This window comes from Rhea americana, unplaced genomic scaffold (genome assembly GCF_003343005.1).
Source record: "Rhea americana isolate MKP2758 unplaced genomic scaffold, rheAme1 scaffold_139, whole genome shotgun sequence".
Classification (NCBI taxonomy): Eukaryota; Metazoa; Chordata; class Aves; order Rheiformes; family Rheidae; genus Rhea; species Rhea americana.
This window is the reverse complement of record NW_028185472.1, coordinates 1,403,320-1,421,991: the sequence shown is the minus strand read 5'-3', so window position 1 is coordinate 1,421,991 and position 18,672 is coordinate 1,403,320. Positions and strand designations below refer to the sequence as shown.

General features: G+C 46.1%; 1 protein-coding gene across 9 annotated transcripts in view; it reads right to left on the bottom strand.

The window, feature by feature from the left end:
- The window catches only part of LOC146599549 (uncharacterized), a 94,887-nt gene that overhangs the window by 28,615 nt on the left and 47,600 nt on the right, over nt 1-18,672 (bottom strand). For 7 of the 9 annotated variants that reach the window (XM_085298464.1, XM_085298460.1, XM_085298459.1 and 4 more), the window contains 5 exons: nt 13,748-14,063; nt 6,515-6,588; nt 5,932-6,017; nt 4,438-4,477; nt 2,785-2,865 (listed from right to left, as the gene is read on the bottom strand). In XM_085298464.1, the coding sequence (XP_085154590.1) occupies nt 2,785-2,865; nt 4,438-4,477; nt 5,932-6,017; nt 6,515-6,580 (273 nt within the window). In that variant the 5' untranslated portion in view covers nt 6,581-6,588; nt 13,748-14,063. Of the gene's footprint in view, nt 1-2,784; nt 2,866-4,437; nt 4,478-5,931; nt 6,018-6,514; nt 6,589-8,350; nt 9,200-13,747; nt 14,064-18,672 lie in introns of those variants that run through there. The other 2 variants (XM_085298465.1, XM_085298466.1) reach the window with 2 other exon arrangements.

The window sequence follows — 18,672 nt, the reverse complement described above, 5'->3', positions numbered from 1 at the left end:
GCTGCGATCAAAGCTCCTTTATGCTCCTCCGGGTCACCAGACTTCTTTCCCCACGCACTTGCTGCTCAACGTGTCTGGCCAAGTGCTACTGCTCAGCTAACCGTGAGRGCTGACACTGATTGCCACTGGAGCAGGACTCGAGTTCTCCAGCACAGGGACAATGCCGTTTCTGTACTGAYGAGTCATGAACCTTTTAGGGCTTGTCATAAATAATGTCATTTATTCCATTACAAGACCACTGTTCAGAGAACTGCTTGCTGGTAAACGGCCCGTCTAGACCTCTCAGTCCCCCATCCAAGAGGCAGCAGCCAGTTGGTAGATTTATCCCACTCTGGCTCCTGAAGGCTGCATGGTGCCCACAGCCAACTCTGAAAACAACAGCTGGAAATGGGATCCCAGCATTTACACCAGGGAGTCAAAGCAGTCAGTCACATCACTCCCCCACATTCCTTCACCACCACAAACTCCTAGACTTCTTGCTCTGTATTGTCCTTCCCTCAGCCAAAACTTTTGGGTCTGAGCTAAACATCCAAAAAAGACAACACACCATCTTCCCTGCTCAAAACTAAGCACAGCACTGACCAGCAAAACCCACCAGCAAGCTCATGGATGCCCATGAAGGGCCTCATCCAWGTCAGAAGGAACCTGCTAGATGCTGGGAAATACCTTCCTACATAATGCAAGACAAAACSAAAGGATTTGGCATCACTAAGTTGTCTTTCTGAGGATGACACCCATCAAAACTCCTAGGTGGAAAAGCAGCTTGCCTATTTTGCAGAGTTGCCTGGGAAAATCAGGGGTGAGAGGGAGCAAACGAAGGAGAGAGAACCTGGAAGAGCCCAGCTCCTACATCCCAAAAGTAGTGCCTGTGCCACAAGACCTGAGCGACATCAACTGTTCATTACACAAAGCACATATGCTTTAAAACCTGAAGGAAATCCCTAAAACTCTTCTGGGATTTGATATTTTATCCACAGGGCCACTAACCAATTACTACTACTTCTAATTAGAGAAATCAAGGACACTGGGGGGGGGGAGGCACTCCGTTTTTGCCCACAGAATAGCACTGTGGAACTAAATTAGAAAAATTCTCAAGTGAACAGAAGGATTATAAAATTCTGAGCCCTGAAGCTGAAGTTTTATTTTAAAAAAAGATTACTGATGTGATGTCRGGCAGCCTTGACGCCACTGTGGATTCACGGCACACAGGCAAGGCAGCAGCTCCGCTCCCACGATGCTCACTGTGCGCTCTCAYAGCTATTCAGATATTCTCAGCAGAGCTTGCTCTTTAACAGGGCTCAGTTTTCTCCTGCGGACTTTCAATAAAAGCTAAAATAGATAAAAGCAAGCACCCTCCCCCTTCCTGTTTCTGCCAAAGAGGTCTGAAGAGGAAACAGCTACGTGGTGATTTCTGTGCTGTAGGTGTTGAAAACACACACTTTGACACCGCCAAGTCTAGACAAGTAGGAAGCAAGAATGCATCTGGGAACCGACGGGTTCACACCAGAGCAATTACCGTGCTCTCAGTACCAGYGAGCAGCCGGCCCTTCCCAGACCGCTGCTGCCAGCTGCCACACGGCAGCCCACGCACCCTCCGGCCACCTTTTTGGCTCTGCCTCCAGCGCGGGGGAAAGGCAGAGTGGCAGCGAGCGTTGCTGCCCTTACGGTGTCAACACACCTGGCTTTTGTACCCAGACACATTTTGAGAACCAACATTTCCTAGAGCAACTACATAGCTGCAGGATGACAAAATACTTTACGAGCAGTAAAGTATCTACGAGCAGAAGACATCGCACATTAACCACAATTAGAGAAAAAAGTAATTTGGCCACTTGGTAAGAGGGCAGTGAAAAGGAGCACAGAAGCTATTTTGCCCATCAACGCAGTGCCTGAATTCAGGAGACAGGTTATGAGATGCTCCTAGGTTCAGGCAGAAGCTCAGTGGGTTGCAGCCCTCTTCTGCAAGCAGTGCCTTTTGCCTTCACAGAGCGCTGTAACTGGTGCAAGCTGGCCATAATCTTTCTGCCCTTGCCACAAAGGTCTAGAAGCATCATTAGGTTTGCTTTTTTGTTTAGTTTTGGTTTTAAAGGACTTGTACCACAAGTTCATTAAAAACATTCAGTTTTTAATAAAAATAACTCCGTTTTGCACTGGTGCTCTGTGCAGAAATTATTTTGAACACCAAATCTGACAGATAAGGTTAGTGTTGCCACGCTTTATTTTCACAGATGAAGGAATATAATCTAACAGCCTCAGCAAGCAGCTAACAAGGCTCTCAAAGCTACAGTTAATAACAAAAAACAAAGCCTAGGTAAAATGTCCAGGCAAACAAGTTTCTCCCCAGGAAGCCTTCCCTTGAGACAATTAYGAGGAATATCAGCACGGCAATATTAGTCACAGCTTCCATGCGATTCCCAGATGGTGGAAACCCAGAAAAGGTACCTGCTGCCAACAGTACCTGCTGCTTCACAGCCACATCTTGTATACTTTCATCTACAAGGACCCACTTGCACAGATAATCTTCAGTGCAAACATGCAGGCAGAACTTAGGAAACTGCCTTTAAAAATATTCTAGTCAGAACAGAACTTTTTCCTCTACTGGTAACCCAGCAATTTCAAGGACATATTTAARACTTCTTTAATATTAAAGACTAAAGGGTAGAATTGGGCAATATTTTCCCATTATCTCTGTTCTCTCTATCAGTTGTTTGAAAGTCTGACCCATTTGAAGGATGCATCATTCCCATCCCCCTCCTTACACATGCTCTTTCTTTTTTTYCTTACCTTGTCACTGTTTCTGTATTTGCCCCATTTCTTCAGCATCTTTAGCCACTTGTCCACTCGTTCAATTTCTTGATGTTTTTGCTGGTGCAAGGTGGGGGGAAAGACAGAACAAATTTAAGAAAAAAATCCCAGGACATACTACACAGAAGTTTAAATCTAATGAGAGCAAGGAGTTTTTATAGCTGAATTTTATATTCATTTATATACAGAGACTTTGCAGCAGTGGCCAGAATAACCAAGAGGTGTTTGCTGGAACCAGCAAATTTAACACATGGTTAAAGTGTTGTAAAAACCAGCTAGAAACACAAGCTTTGCACGCAGGCAGTGTTTCAGCAGGAACATTTCTTAGACCACAAAATCCTTCTGTATTCAACTGGTCACAAATTGTTGTGCATTGCGTCTGCCAGGCAGCAGGCAGACGCAAGACACAGTTCAGTTCCAGTTAGCAAGATCGTAACAGAGAATCCCAYTACTCATGTCACCATAAACCAGACCAAAGTGGGTCCCTCTGAGGTTGGCAATGCCTTTTATTAGATGAACTGAGGGAGAGAACCATTATTCACCACAGCTCCATCACAACCCAAGCACATTACAGGCAATCGCCATTTTTGAGGCGAACTTTCAACTCCTTCAGCTGTAGCATGGTGCATGAGATATTCTGAGAATGACTCAGCTCTCAGCTGCCTTTTCTCCCTAAACACTTTGACTTTAATCAACCTGTGCAGAAACAGCACTAATMACTCTGTTCCAGTCAGATAAGGCCACTTTCCTTTTTATTACTGAGGGTTCCTGCAGCCCAGACATTGTTTCAGTAATTACCAAGAAACATTTAAAACCAGTGCATTGAAGTACTGCTTTCGACAGGTTCATTAACACTCCTATGTTGCCTGCTTCCTCCTTCAGGCCCATGCAGAAATGGAAACCAGTGCTGCAGTGCAGCAACTCTTGCACAATGACCAGCCATTGCTGGAGAGCTGCAATCAGCTGCTGCCACRTTTAACATTCCCCACACCCCCAGCTCGGAGGAGGTGAGGGTGGGAAGCAGGCACCYGTGTGAAATGCAGCCTCCTTTTTCCCCTTTTTGAGTTGTTGAACAATATGCCAAAGCAGGGGAAAAAGCAATCGAGGCTTTTCCCAGAAGGGGCTATGTTCCAGCTCCCTCTTGCTTTAGCATGTGCAACTTTACTGTAGTGTGGAGGAGGAGGGGTGCCTGAAATTAATTCTCCAAAATTTTATGAAATTGAAGACTTGGAAAGCAGCCATAAATGCAGCCACTGTCTAGAGGATCTCACTGCATCTTTCGGCATATTCACTTTCACCTCYTGCATTTGGGAACTCCCTCATTGGCCCTGGCATCTCCAGCTTGGCTGAGCTGTGGCTGCACAAGCCTTGCAGCCCCCATGGCTCTGCCCACCCCTTGCTGCAGGACCCGGATCGTTCAGTGGCTCCTGGCAGCGAAAGCCATCTCTGAGTGCCCATTTCGTGCCAGGCCATGGCCAGAGCTGTGCTACTTGCTCCACACCACCCAGCAGCTACCAGCTGCCCATTTGGCTCTCGTCTGAGCATTGATTTTGCCAAAAGCAAGACCCACATCCTCCTTGGACAGCACTATAAGCATCCGACACCAAGGATGACAAAGCTGCCAGCTCTCACCTTTTCTTCCAGCGCAGTGCGTGTCGGCAGCTCCTGCTCGCTAGAAAAGCAAGGGTTCACAGTTTATTTGAGAGGCCAGAAGGGTGTGGAGTGCCCTGTGCTGCTGCACTCACTCCTCTGTGGGAACCACCTGGAGGCATTTGTGATCTCAAGCACGTGGCCACGCGCAGCTGGAGAGATGCAACTCCTGGGGTTCACACCTTTCCCTACAGCTGTCTCCTCTGACAAAAAGGCAGAACCACCACACTATACAGCATGATCTAGCCTGTCCAAGGCACCAAGCAAAAATCCCTTGCCTTGCAGGAACTGCTGAGTGACGAATTCCAAGCTCTGGACATTGCTGGAAATCCTGGCTTTAAGTTCCTCTTCAATAAGTAGCTGATCAGCAATTAAAAAAAGTGTGTCTGTGTGTAGGGGAAATACAGTTTCCAAGAGAGGAGAATAAATAAAATGCAGAAGAAATCTGATTTTTCCATGGAGACATCTGAAAGAAAACACACAGCTATGTGCACAAATGTCCACCTCACTGGAGTGTGGGGCAAAATAGAAGCGAACCTGCCTCGTGTCAGCAGCTCTCGTCTGCTGACTTTATGTGCTTTCCAATCCACTGTGCCGGGAGCTCGGCCCAGGAACCCACGCTAGAGCCATCACTGGGACCACACGGATTCCTGCTGCCCCACAGCAGCACTGCAGGCGCCAGGCCATGCAGCGTTAAACTGAACTGAAGTGCTGTGATTCATATCAACAAATGGGAATATTTCACCTGGGAAGGCCAAAAGCATCCACACTGATCAAAAATAACCATTTAAGCCAAATGCTAGGATTTCCCACCAGAAATTGCTTCAAATCCCCTTACTGCACACAAAACACCTAATACTGTAGCTTTGCATTCAGATTTAAGAGTAAACAATTCTTTTAAACATTCTCCCCCTGGACACAGTGCACTCCACTTAGAACGGGGGTTTTCTAAGGGAACTGAAAGCGATCAGGTTTCTTGTTTCTCCCTTTACTACACACCCCTGTACCATCAAGCACAAATGCAAACGCTGGTCCTTTGGGGAAGACCAARTGCCTCCAAGGAGGCATATGACCATCGAAACCTGCAAGCTGGACACCAGGTTTGTGGTGGGAAACAGCCTTTCCTCCCAAAGAAGGAAAAAAGCAACTGAAAGAATACCCTCAAATCATTTTTAAATCTTTCCTACCAGCTGATTTACCCTAAAGCCTTTTAAAAGACAATGTGATCATTCTGAGGCAGTTTAAAGAGCTCTAAAACTTGCCTTGCAGCAGACTGAAACCAGAGTGCTTCCACATGTGTGGATAAGGGAGGAGATACATCTATTCTTTCTTTCTACATTTGGGATTGATCAAGCCAAGCCAAAGACTGGCTTGCAGCAAAAATGCCAAAATCTGTTCCATTTTGTGTAGAAGAGCACCCTGAACGAGCACACAGCGTGAAAGTTGTCAAGGACAGGAAAGGACTTGGGGACTTACTGCAGAAATCCAAAACGGTCGGTAACTTTATACAGGGTGAAGTCGGCATCTTCCCATGGATCAATCTGAGTTCCTTCCTGCCTGCCCTGTAAAGCAGAAGAGATACCATGAGCCACCCTGAGCAAAAGAGAAGCCCATTCAGTATCTGTATTATGCTTTTACACATGAGATCCACAAAAAATTCTGGAAAATACTTTGTGCGAGAAGATACATGAACACAAGCAGGCAGGGAGCCAGGGAGGCCCAGTCGGAGCAAAAAGGCTGGTGAAGCACCGAGCACCATGTGGAGCTGACTCCACAAGCAGRAAACGCGTGGCACAAGAATTTGATTATCCTAAGGGCTTCAAAGTACTATGAACTGGTAGCAGAATGTCCAGTAAAGGCCTCAGGCTCTTGCAAAACAGTTAAAAACATACCAAACAGCACCTATGAGTGTTACTCAGAAGCCTGATGACTCCAGTGTTACTGTGGTGATGCCTCATGGGAAGCAAAAGTTCTTGTTCAAAGCATTCTTGCTCGACTAATCACCTAAGTAGCTCCAGCCTTAGCAAGCATGTTAGGGAAAAACACATAAGGTTGGTACCTTCTCATACTTGGCAACGATCTCCGCTTTTTCCCGGGCTATTAAAGAGTCTATATCTTTCTTCATGTCAGAAGCTGTAAGGCAGAGGGGAGGGAAAAAAAGGGGGGGGGAGAGAGGGAGAAAAGGAGATAAGTAAATGTGTACGCAGCCTGGGAAATATTTTAGGAAAGTGCTAATAGAAAAAAAGCTTTGCTGATAACTTTAACTTCCAGCCTTATCTGACAACTAAAATTAGGCCAAGATTGAAAAGACTCCACGCAAAGCATGTGAGATGCTCCCATGTACRACGTAAGACTGCCAGCTCCTCAGCCTCTGCACAGCGAAACAACCGAGTTGGAGCAAGCAGGAGTTTTCTCCACGAAATGGGCTGCAGGATCAGCTGCCGTGCTTTTGTTCCCAGGCGCGCACATGCCTCTACAAAAGACATCAAGCTTTTAAGCAGAGACATTCAAACCAGCCGTGCTCACCACAGGGCTCTTGCGTTATGCAGTCCCCATGCCAGCTGAATTGCAGCACGGCTTAGCACTTACTCAGAGCAGAGCAAAATGCCAAACTCTGCCCTCAGCTATGTATGTGAAGCCATTCAAAGCTCAGTAGGGGCATCTGAAGGCAGATTTAACATCAAAGGAGGAACTAAAATGAGAAATGTTTGCCTCTTGAAGTGCACACGCAGCAAAGTAAATGGACCGCTCAATGGTGGGCTTCCATGGGCATCCATAAGAATAAAACATCAAACAGCAGCAAGGCAACCACACAGGCYGCCAGCTATGGAGTCCGAGATGGACCAACCTGTCGGCCCAGGAAAGGCCCACTCTAGTTCCAATGGATCTAGGTCAGATCCCTGGGATCTGTGCCCACTGCTTTGCTTTACCCACCATGCACACAGAGAAGAAAGATCGCCTCCTGCACCAAACATGGCATGGGTATTGTGTCAGGAGCAAACACGAGAGAAAAATTACACAAGACCACCATTCCCTGCAAGAAGAAAAGCAGGGAAAAGGCTGGTGAAGTCTTTCTCCTTCAACACTCCTGAGGACTGCTCCACCCCCAGAGCTTGGTGGCTTTTTCCAGTTTTTCTGTGCTTCTGACGCAAATTATAGCTCCGGTACAATACGGACAGGATGAACCCTTGAGTAGTAACGCTGCATTATCAAGGCAAAGCCCTCCGGAGTGCTGCTGACTCCTCGCAGGCTGACGAGTCCCGCACGGAAAGAATGTATTTCAAGAACGGGAAGGGAATTGTGGACTAAAATTATTTTATAAGTGGCTTAGAATTTGGAAACTTAGATTAGAAAACCTCTTAGAACAGCTTATTAAAAAGGAAGCCCACATTTTGCCTGCTCTAAGGAGATTTTGCCTTTCCTGCTTGTTGCAAAAAAGGCCAGCAGGGGTTGGGGGGTGGAGAAAATCTGTTTAAAAGCCACCACAGACTATTTTCCCCACTGCCACATAGTGAATCATCCAGTGATTTACCCAGAGCATCTGAACACTAACCAACTTTAATATTACAGTGCAGAGATTTGTTGGAGGGCTTGAAAGGAGCTCCTGGGAGCATGCAAAGACTCCAGCAGGGCAGGTTTGAAAGCCTCCCACGACAAATCACAAAATTAACGAAACAGTCCATACCCAGACTGCATTTATGTGCCGTGTAGCAGTGGATTTTACCAGGACGATTAAATGGAGCAGCTATCCAGCTGCCCGTCCTTACCCTTCTGCAGGTAAGCGTGGTCCTGTCAACTCCTCTTTACCATATGCCCCGTAGTGCAGAGGGACAGATGAAAAGCATAACTACTAAACCCCTGCAGGCTGCCACATTCAAAGAAAATTACTACCCACCTCATTTGCACTTCATACTGCAGGCTGTTAACACTCTGGTGCTTTCTCATCAGCCCACACCGCACTTATTAATTTGAGGACAATATCCATCAAGGGACAGCAAGGAACCAGAGGTGCCAGAGCAGCCAAGAGCTGCTTGGGATGAGCTGGAGAACATAATTTTCCCCAGAGGAAAGACGACCTCCCTCAGGATCACGGGAGAGACGTGCTGAGCAAAGCCGGAACGGCTCTCCCGCGCTCAGCCTCCTCCTCAGRCATCACCACGCGATTATGGTCCCACGTCACCAGCTGCGACTTCACACAACCCGCTCACGGCCGATGTGCCTTGCAGATCCTGACTGAGGTTGCAGAGAACCATCTTTCACTACCTCTTCACTTGCAAAGCAGCAGTCCTGTTTCCAGGCAGGATTAAATGCAAACAGCACTCAGCCATCAGCTGTCCTGCTCGCATCTTAAAAAGACAGTCCTGTTTATTCAGTAGTCAAACTCACTTCAGGGTGAGAATAAATCCAAAAATGCCTCTGAAAAAGAGGCATTGAAGCATGCTTTGTTCTGAATACTGAAGTGTATTTTGTTCTCCGATTTTTTCAAGCTGCAGCTTTTACTTAAGATGTTTCCTTGGCTTTTGCTCAATACACGTTAATTGCTGTTTCTTTTCTTTTTTTGTTAAAGAAGCAAGATCTGAGCAATAGTCTTACAATGTCATCTATTATATCCTTGTTTATCTTCTCCTTCCTACATTTTTCTTTTTACRCTCATCTCTATTTGTTTCTTCTTCTCAGAAGTTTAACTCAAAGGCAAGTTCGCTCCCCTCTTTCTTATGTCTTTTTTTGGCTGTTGTGCGGCCACAGGATTCAAATGAGTTCCTTCAGGTGCTGCTAACAATACAAATATTCTGCACATTGAAGGGGAAAAAAACAAACTGGCAAATTCAGTGTGCAATTTTTAAGACATTTATGAGGTGGAAATTATTCTGCATGTTGCTGACCACATGCTGTAATAGACCAACCAGAGGAAGAGCTATTCAGTAACACGGGCAGGTTTACAGAGCAGAAGAAAGCAGCAAGACCACATATATTTTGACTTCAGCCTATCTGAATAGCTCTCCGCAGCCAGAAACAGGTGCGGAGCGGCCAGTTCTGCATTCGGAAGATGCATATTTGTTTTCTCTTTACAGTGACAAAGGTATTAGACTGAAGGGATGCCACCACCACTCTGTACAAACTAGAAAAGCCTGAGAAAGCTACAGCATTTGTCTGAGGGGAATGACACTTCACACGCGTTAAAAAAAGTTAAGACATTTAATTTCTGCAGAGATTGAAGAAAGGCATCTTGCTTTGATACAAATTTGAAACAAAAAAAATACAGCCAACTACCAAACACTGTGTGCAGGAGACTGAAACAGAGAAGACAACTTATATATTACAGYAACAAAAAGAAGCGGTTGTTGTGACTGTCAAAATTTACCTCCCAAATTTTGCCCCTTCAGTACCGTATCTTCCCCAGAGAACAGTTTGCTTCTGTGGCAATCACATACCTTGAAGCAGCCACAAACAGGAATGGTGAAAAAATGTGAACAACTCCAGAAGGATATTAGATAAAGTAACAAAACCCCCCCAAGCCCTGCAGGTTAAGTTCAACTAGGAAACTAGTTTCTTTTTAAAAGATTTAAAAGAAAAAAAAACACAACAAAAAAACCCCACACCYACAATCTGTCATCTCTCCRTGAAATTTCCAGCTGACAGTTTATGATCTAATAAACTAAGGAATCTAAGGAATAACCACTTCCAGTAGCAATAAGCCACAGATGTCAGTCAAAATGTATGTTGCTGCTTGCCTGCTCTGAACACAACATAGCAAGCAGCAAATCCAAGCTTGTCACAAAATATCCCAACTTTTCCTAGGTGACAAGAGCAACTTTCCCGAAGTTATTTCTCCAGCTGGGATTTCAAGTATTGAAGCAGACTCCTTCCTTCATTGTCAGCCTGCAAGTCAGATTTATTGATAAAATCCTTCAAAAACATCCTTTTTTTTTTTTTTTTTCTTAAAACCATTTTTATGTTATCTTGTTGTAAATGCTGAGGAAAAATGGGGTATCTCAATCTATGCTCTGTGCTCCTTCCCTTAACATTAAGGGTCACTTAAGCTTCATGACATACATGTACTTGAAGGGCTAAGAAAAGCCCTTCATGAGGAGTCCCTACCTCACCTAAAATTAAGTATCTACATGAAACCAGGATCTCTTCCCACAGAGGCGATAATGAAAAAGGAAGTGTAGGAGGCAATCAAAATGCCACTTGCAAGGGTTGGCAGCCGTTTGCAGTTCATGTTCCTTCTAAAATATAAGCCAGTTTCAGCAGCAAGTGTCTCCCAAGGGTGAACCTGCGCGCTACAAACATGCTGCCAAAGTTGGAAAAACATTTCTGTGGCATCGAGAGCACGGCACGGTCACCTGCCCTGCCTGCATCTTGTCCCAGGAAGGAGGAACAGGGTTTCTGTTGCTCCCAAYGACGACAGGTTTTCTCCTGCTCCTGTCCTGGCTGAACAGTAGAAACTGGAGGCAACATCACTAAAGCCTTTCTGACTTCCTACAAACACACATGTACCTCCAACAAGACAGATTCCAAGTTCACAGATGAGGAATCAAAGAGCTAGGACATGCCAGTATTTTGATCCAGATGGTGGGCTGCTTCCTAGAGCTGCCCTCTCTCTCGCCTGCAAGCCCAACCAGATCTTGACTTGATACCTTGACAAGTCCATGCTGTTCTCCACCGCAGCAGCCTTGCATCCCACCACCATTCTTTCTAAAGCCCAGAAAAGGTCTTTCCCATCCCCTGCTGATGCATCAACCCCTCTCTGCACCTTCTCTGCTGTCATCCTCCCCATCCACCAACAGGGCCAATCTGCTTTCTCACCAAAGAAATTACCAGTTTAGCTCACTCTGGGCTACGGTTTGGCAAAGAATGAGGTATAGCCACCTCCTTCCAGAAGAGCTCCTTCACTGAGGCTACATCTGCAACCCCCTGCTCACCTGCAGGTTTCCCTCCACCCTTTGGTGAACAAGGTGCTTAATTTGCACAAACAAGGAGAAAGCTCCACTGAAGATTCGAACCACTCTGTTCTATTGCAAAGAGCAAGGCATTGAAAACTGTTGTCCTAAAAAAGAAATGACGTTTGGCTTAAGATCTGCCAGAGTTTTCCATGTGTCCAATTATCTACCACTAGAAATTGCCATCAGCCAAAAATAAGCAGATGTGTGTATGTGAATTTTGACACACCAAAACCAAAACAGCACGCTGAACTACATCAAACTACTCTACGGAATACAGTCAAAAGGTAGTGCATAAGGCCACAYCCACAACCTGAGAAACTTAAATTCCTGTTTCACAATCTATTTTAAAGGGGCATTTTAATACACCATTCACAAACTTTTAACTGCCTAAACTAATTCCTGTAATTTTCCTTTAAGGAGCATGCTTAATGGAGCTGACCTCTAACCATTTACTGAAGTGCTCATACAGCATGTGCTAAGAGCAGTAGCCTCAGCGAATGAGTCACACCTGAAGTCTCTACCTGCATCTCAGTTGTTACACTCACCCAGTTACTAGCTTCAGAGCTATTACTGCATTTGCAACACCATGGAATAAACAGTCCAAGAGTGAAATTAAAAAGCAGCTAAGGAAGCAACAGGCTACAAGAAATTAAACTGCCCTGATGTGATTTATTAAAGTACATGAAATGGATACCTCTGCATGCTTCAAACTGTTAACGCCATTGGTTCACAGCAAGCAATACACACTGCAAAGATCTGGGTTGCCTGACTTTTTTTTTTTTTTTTTTTTTTCCCTTCACAACTTTCATTCTCTTTTGTGTGTGTGTGTGTGTGTATGCAGAGAATAAATTTTCAGACTGACTGGAAGGTTATAACGCTCTTCTATCACAAGCCTAAAAGTCTTTCAGAAGACAAGCTGAAGGGTTAAACCACTGAACATACCTCCCACCTGTAGGTGACATAAGCACAGCATTAGATCTTCAACTGCATTTCTGTCAGGTGATGAAACYTCGAAGCCTCCTAAGATATCTAAGGAGGCGAACAAAAAAGCAGAGGAGCTGCGCTGTGATGCCAGCTGCTGTGAGAGCAGTAGAGCCAGGTGTTCTCAGACAGACACTCACCTGCAGGTTGGCATGTTGGGGAGATCACAGACAGCTTTCACTGTCTGTGGAAGTGCCACGTGCTGCTGGCTACATGAAGAGCTTCTGCTTCTTAAGAGCCAGGTCTTTACACCAAGTGGCAATTGTACTTCCTCAGGACAGCTACAGAAGTCAAGCCACATGCCTGACATTTTGCTTAGGCTGTTCACTATTGCAACCTCAAGTGTCATAGCTGTCCCAGCATTTTTATTAAAAGCCCTAGGAGGAATATTTCAATCTCAAACTGGAGAATTCCAAAATTCCTTCATAGTGCCRTACTGGTGGCTTTTGGAAAGTCTCAATCCCCAACTTTTAAGACGCTTACAGCAGATACATCTTAAATGCCAGCCCAACCAACATCAGGAGTTGCAAGCCCTGCACTGGTTGCATCAAGGACATCCACGATGGTGATCCCAAGCTGCAGCTCCTCTCCCATTAACAAAACCAGGCGTGGGGTTTGTAACAGCAAGTGTCCTCACAGAAGCCAAACATCAACTTCAAACCATGTCACAGGGCTACAGACCCAGTCAAATGTGCTACAGCAAAGGAAATCAGACTGCCACTCTTCACAGCGAATAACGCCCTCAAGAATTAAATTCTTGAGCAAGCAGGATGAACCAAGATACGGGAGATCCTGTTTGCGTATTTATTTCCTTGACTACAACAAACACTCAAGAGCACACAGGCTTTTTTTTTTTTTTTTTTAAAAAAAAGACCATAAGGAGTACTAAGACAGCTGAATTTCAAGGAGGTTCATGTTTCACCCATCTTGRGGTCTTTGAAAATGATTGCCCAATTATTACTTTATATAAATGAGTCACTGATGTGTTATAAAAATTTCACACAAGCTTCTGTCCAAGTACGTTTGCATCATATCTGACAAAGCATTGCACACTGAAGAACAAAGTTAGTGATCTCTATCAAAACATATTCATCTATTTAGTAGAGGCATTAGTAAAATTTGAGTGAGAATCTCTGTTGCAAGTCGGTTTGATGCAACAAGCAATGTTCCCCAAAAGCCCAAACGCAGAGTCTCCACGGTTATCGCGTGAGATGCTGACGCACACAGGTCTGAGCCATTCATTAGCATAAATAGCCACAGCGARCAACTGCGCTCAGAGTGATTCTCACCAATCATTGAATTTCTTTTTACATTAGAGGACGAAGCATGGAAATGCCAGCTAGCCCAAGGCAGCGGGCTCTTACCTGAGCTTGCTATCAGGTGCCAAGATGCATCAGTTCAGCTGGAGTTGTTCTCCCCGCTTTGAGCATCTAACTGGTGGGAAGCTCTCCCAGCGCTGAGCTGTTTGTCTCTGCCATAGATCACAATAATCCTCCGTCCTCTGCTGTCACACCCTGCCAGTTCCAAGTCTCGTCTTTCCGGCTGGCTTGCGCATTCCCAGATCAGCGCCACGGCACTCCTCGCCACTGCTCCTGCACACGAGCGCTCACAACAAGCARCCAGGAGAAAAGGCAACCCAGGAASCTCTCTCCATGCAGGCTCTCTTTACCTCCAAACTCACTGCAAAAGAAGCAAAAAGCTGATGAACTTCCTTTTCTTCTTGCACAGAGGAGGCATTTCTCTTTGCCAACGTTTGGTGGATTTGCAAGCAAAGGGTTAAATATGCTTTCCCCTTTGCACTCTGAGTACTCCACACACAGGACCATTGCACTTCCCCATGCTGCAGGCAGCATTTCAGGGGCGTGAACCGCTGCCCAGGAAGGGAATCACACCGGAGGCAGCTTCAGACCACAAAAAAATAATGGCACTGAAAAGCAGCAAGCAAGCCCGTGGGCTGAGACACCACAGATATTTCTAAGTGAAATGTTACTGGAGGCCAGGGCAAGCTCTCAGGGTGGGGGATACAGGGCGAGGAAGGAAGCTCCACTGAGTCACTGCAGACAGGGCGGGACAGAGCACCGGCAAACACACCGAGAGATGCAGAATCCCCAGCTTGCCAAAGGGAGTGGGTGACATGCCTCTCTCCGGCTCTCCCCGTCCTCCCTGTTGCTTCACACGCACACAGGGAGAGCAGGTTTCATCCGCGCAGCCAGACAGCCGCAGAGGCGCACGGCGGCGGGCAGCCACTCAGCTTGGGATTTCCCAGCTCAGCAGGGAAGCAACAGGCTGCAGCGGCAGGGCATCCCACAGCATCAAGTAAGTTATGCTTGTCTGCACCACGGAAAAGAAAACCCATTTCCCGTGATGTCATTCATGTTCGACTTTGTTTGATTTGTCCTATTTTTTAGGATGGGTATCCTCCTCGCCAGCAAGGCGCTGCCTTCTCTTCGCCTGCAGAGCAACGCATGCCTAGCACTACCTTATGTTAGCAGAGAGGACTYGATGGAGAGATTTTACTCAGCGTCACGGCGGTAGTTTGTGATCGATTGCCGAGACACACCGGGGACAGGAAAAACAGCCCGCGCGCCTCCACTCGCATGGCATCCTTTGCTTGGCGTGTTCACGCAGGGAGGCGCCGCTCAGACACAGCCCAGCTTCTGGTTGTCGGGGGGCTCCCGTGCCTTACATCCAGCCTCCCGACCGCTGGCAGGACGGAGCTGCCTCCCTCGCTCATCTCCAGAGAAGCTTTTGCCCCAGCCTCAGGATGCAGTCTCGCATGTAATTTAAGCTGATCTAAGACCATGCTGCTGCTGCAAAGGAAAGGTGGGAGGGGGTTCCTGCCATCCTCCTCTTCCCCTTCAGGAAGATGTAAAGCTGGGGAGAGAGGGAAGCAGCATGCTGCCCCTTTCGGCAGTACCAGGGACTTAGGCCAGTTTTAGGCTGGCTGTGGCAACACGCTGAAGCCACCAGACTGCTACAGAGCAGGCACCGGCAACGCAGGCTTAACCACTTCSCAGCACTCACCGTTTCTGCCTGATAGATGCATCTTGAGAGCCAACAAGCRGCTAAAGCAATTCTAGGGACACCAGAGCCCAATGAGCAAATTGGCATTTCTTACCACTTTAAATAGCACCAAAAAATAGAAGAATCAATAAAATCCACCAACCTACCAAAGGCGTGAAGGCTGCTGAACTGCAGCCTGCGGCACGTGGCCATGCCCATGGCTTTGAGGACCACGAGCATTTCACACAGTTCTCGCCGCGCATCGCTGCAGCGCTACGCAGTCAGCGACGCGAAGCTGAGCGCTCGCAGGGGACCAGGCCAAAGCGCCCCGCTCTCGCCGCYGAGCGGCCGCCAGCGCTTCCCAGCCGTCTCCTGCGGTGGCGGCTGGAGGAGACGATCTGCCAGAGCGGCACACGGCACCCCGCCGCCGGGCGAGGAGGAGCCCCGCTCCGTACACGAGCGGCGCGCAGGGGAGACGAGGGGGATTTTCCGCCCTACACACCTGTGTTTTAGTTCTCGCCCTATGTAGTCTGGTGGAATAACGCACCGTTTTCACAAGTGTAAAACTGAGAATTTACTTCTAAGTGTAACAACGCTGTTTGAAATTAGCCAACACCCCAGTGTGGGGGAGAGGGAAGTGTGTGCTAGCGCCCAGAAGAAAAAGCACAGCCTACTTTCACCACAAAAAGCCCCTTTAGCAACATGATTTCTTTTCGGGTTTTATTCGCAAGCACTTGCGAATGTTGTTTTTTCACATTCACAAACCATCAAATCAGCTAAATTCCCCTGCTGTCGCCTCTCCAGCACTGGGGTGCAACAACCCAAAACCGTGCAGATGACTTGGCACATGCCCCTTTTGGAGGCGGCTACTTTTACCATCAAGTAACCTATAATACAAGTTACACACGTTCTCCTCTGCCTTCTCAGTTCGCACCAGGTTTATGAAGGGCTGCAGAAAGCAGCGGTCACAGCAATAATACTCTTCTGCAAAGTGCCACTAGACTATGGTAATACGATGATATGCTGGAATAGTTTGGCCAAGCCTTTTATTAACAGAAATACTTAAATGCAAGACTGTATTTCCATGCTATCCAGCCCCCTCAGCACTGCGTGTGGCAGTAAATAAAACCCCAGCCCCCTCCCCACCACCTTCCCGCTGCTCCCAGCACTTACATTTCACCCTCAGTTTCAGACCAGATTTTTGCAGCATGCCTTCAAGCTCGGGTTAAGCCTCTCCGACTGAGGATTGAGATGCAAGGAGAGAAGCGGGGAGAAAAAAGGGGGACTTAAAGAGAATTACTCTGACAGTGGCTCCTCCCTGCTTATCCTACACCAGACAAGAGCTGCAGAAGCGCCAAAGCTGAACTGTTGCAATGTCAGAAAATACAGCTTTAAACATAAGCTAAACCCTCAGAGCAAACTATTCTGCAAACATTTCTTCAGCAGCTTCTATTTTTAGACCTCAGAGGGAATAAAAATCATAGCCAAACATTTGTTTTAGGCTCTCTTTGCCTGGAACTCATCTCTACCAGACAACAATAAAAAGAAGAAAGAAAGAAAGATGCGTGATTTTTTCCTTTTTTAAAGTCTCATTATTAAAATGATCTCTCCTCGACCTCATTAAAACAAGAGAAGTGAACTGGAGAACACAGGAGTCCAGATGCTGCTTTGGGAATTGATGACTGATTTTTCCTCCATTCTGCAATCCCTCCTTCCTCCAGTCCAGGGTCTACAAAAAGGTCAGAAAAGCCTTAAAAAAACCCACTTCTTTGGGGTAATGAACTGGTCTGAAAAGGAACTATATAAACAAGGATGTTAGGAATGAGCTGCTTTTGGTTGCTTAAGGCTGGAACAGAAGTTTACATTTCTTCAACTGTAAACCAAAGGGAGCTACAACATTGCTCGTTCCCCCCGGAGCAGGCAACAGACCTGACGAACTCGAGCACTCCTCGCGATTGCAGAAGCGCGGTCTGACTGCAGCATCCGACTAAGCAAATTTTAAAGAGGCATCAAGTATACGGACAAAATGACTTAACGGCAGCTGTAGGTTTGTAAGCATTGAAGACTAACCCAGGCGGAATTTTGGATTTTGAGCTGGAATACAGACAACACTCCCAACGCTGCTGGAAGGGGAAATAACAGTACTCARACACTCTGGCAAAGATCTGCAAAACCGCAGTGCTTTCATCCCAGCAAGTCCTCCTCCCAAAATGCGTTATTTTATTCTTTTCAGTTGGCAAAACAACGACATGGGACACACTCCTCTTCCTTTCTCCATCTTCTTGATCATTTTTGCCTCCAGAGGCACAGGGAAAACACTGGTAAACTAAAGGCTTTCAATGCACTTCTTTTTTACATTATAAAAACCAACCAACCAAMCAAACAAACAAAAAAAACCCTTTTAGGTTCAGTGGCTGCTGCCAGCTGCAGGCTATTTAAAAACAGCAAGAGTYCGAAGCAGAGGGGTAGGGGCAGACATCCTGGCCGATACCTGAGATTTTACCGTTGGCATTAGGAGAGCTGAAGCTAAAGAAACAGTTGCTAATCAAAAACCAAAGAGCAAGAAGGAACAAGTATTAGCTGTCATGCTGCCAGTGACCTGTGCTCTCCTTGCCAAAGAGGCACCTAGTCTTTTTAAAACACAAACAAGCAAAAAATGAACATCCTCTCACACAGAGTTACTGGGTCAACCAATGCAATAAATAAGTAGGACGTTAAAAATCCACTAACACAAGAAGAGACAACTCGTCTGTGGAAAGCTGGCAACATCTTGGATTTCCATTACCTTCAAATGACAACTCAGGATACTTATAACATTGTTAACTTCCGTTCCTCCCCTGAAGCCCCGAGCAATCATGTCAAGTAGGAGAAAACTTCAGGAAAACAGGAAGTATTTGATCCAACACTGGAAAGGTACTGAGAAAATGTCTCCCAAAGCACTGCAATCTTACAAATACAAAAAGAATATGCAGTGCTGTATTAGGATACAGGAAATTTTTTAAGGAGTATTAAAGCAATTTTTTTTAATTATAACATAACCTTGCCCTTGCTTTTTGTTTGTTGATAACATTTAAAATTACTCAAATTGAATAGCTATGGGAATTTTTGCTATTTTGTGCAAAGGCAACATTTCACATAAACAAGAACATTTAATGGTTATGTTCCCTTTGAGGAAATTTTTTGCACAATAAGTCCTCTCCTGTTTTTTAATGGAAAGCATGGTTATAAAAAGCAGCTGGTAGGAAGACCTGAGGCAAACGTAATCCTGGGGGCATTCTCTGGTGCA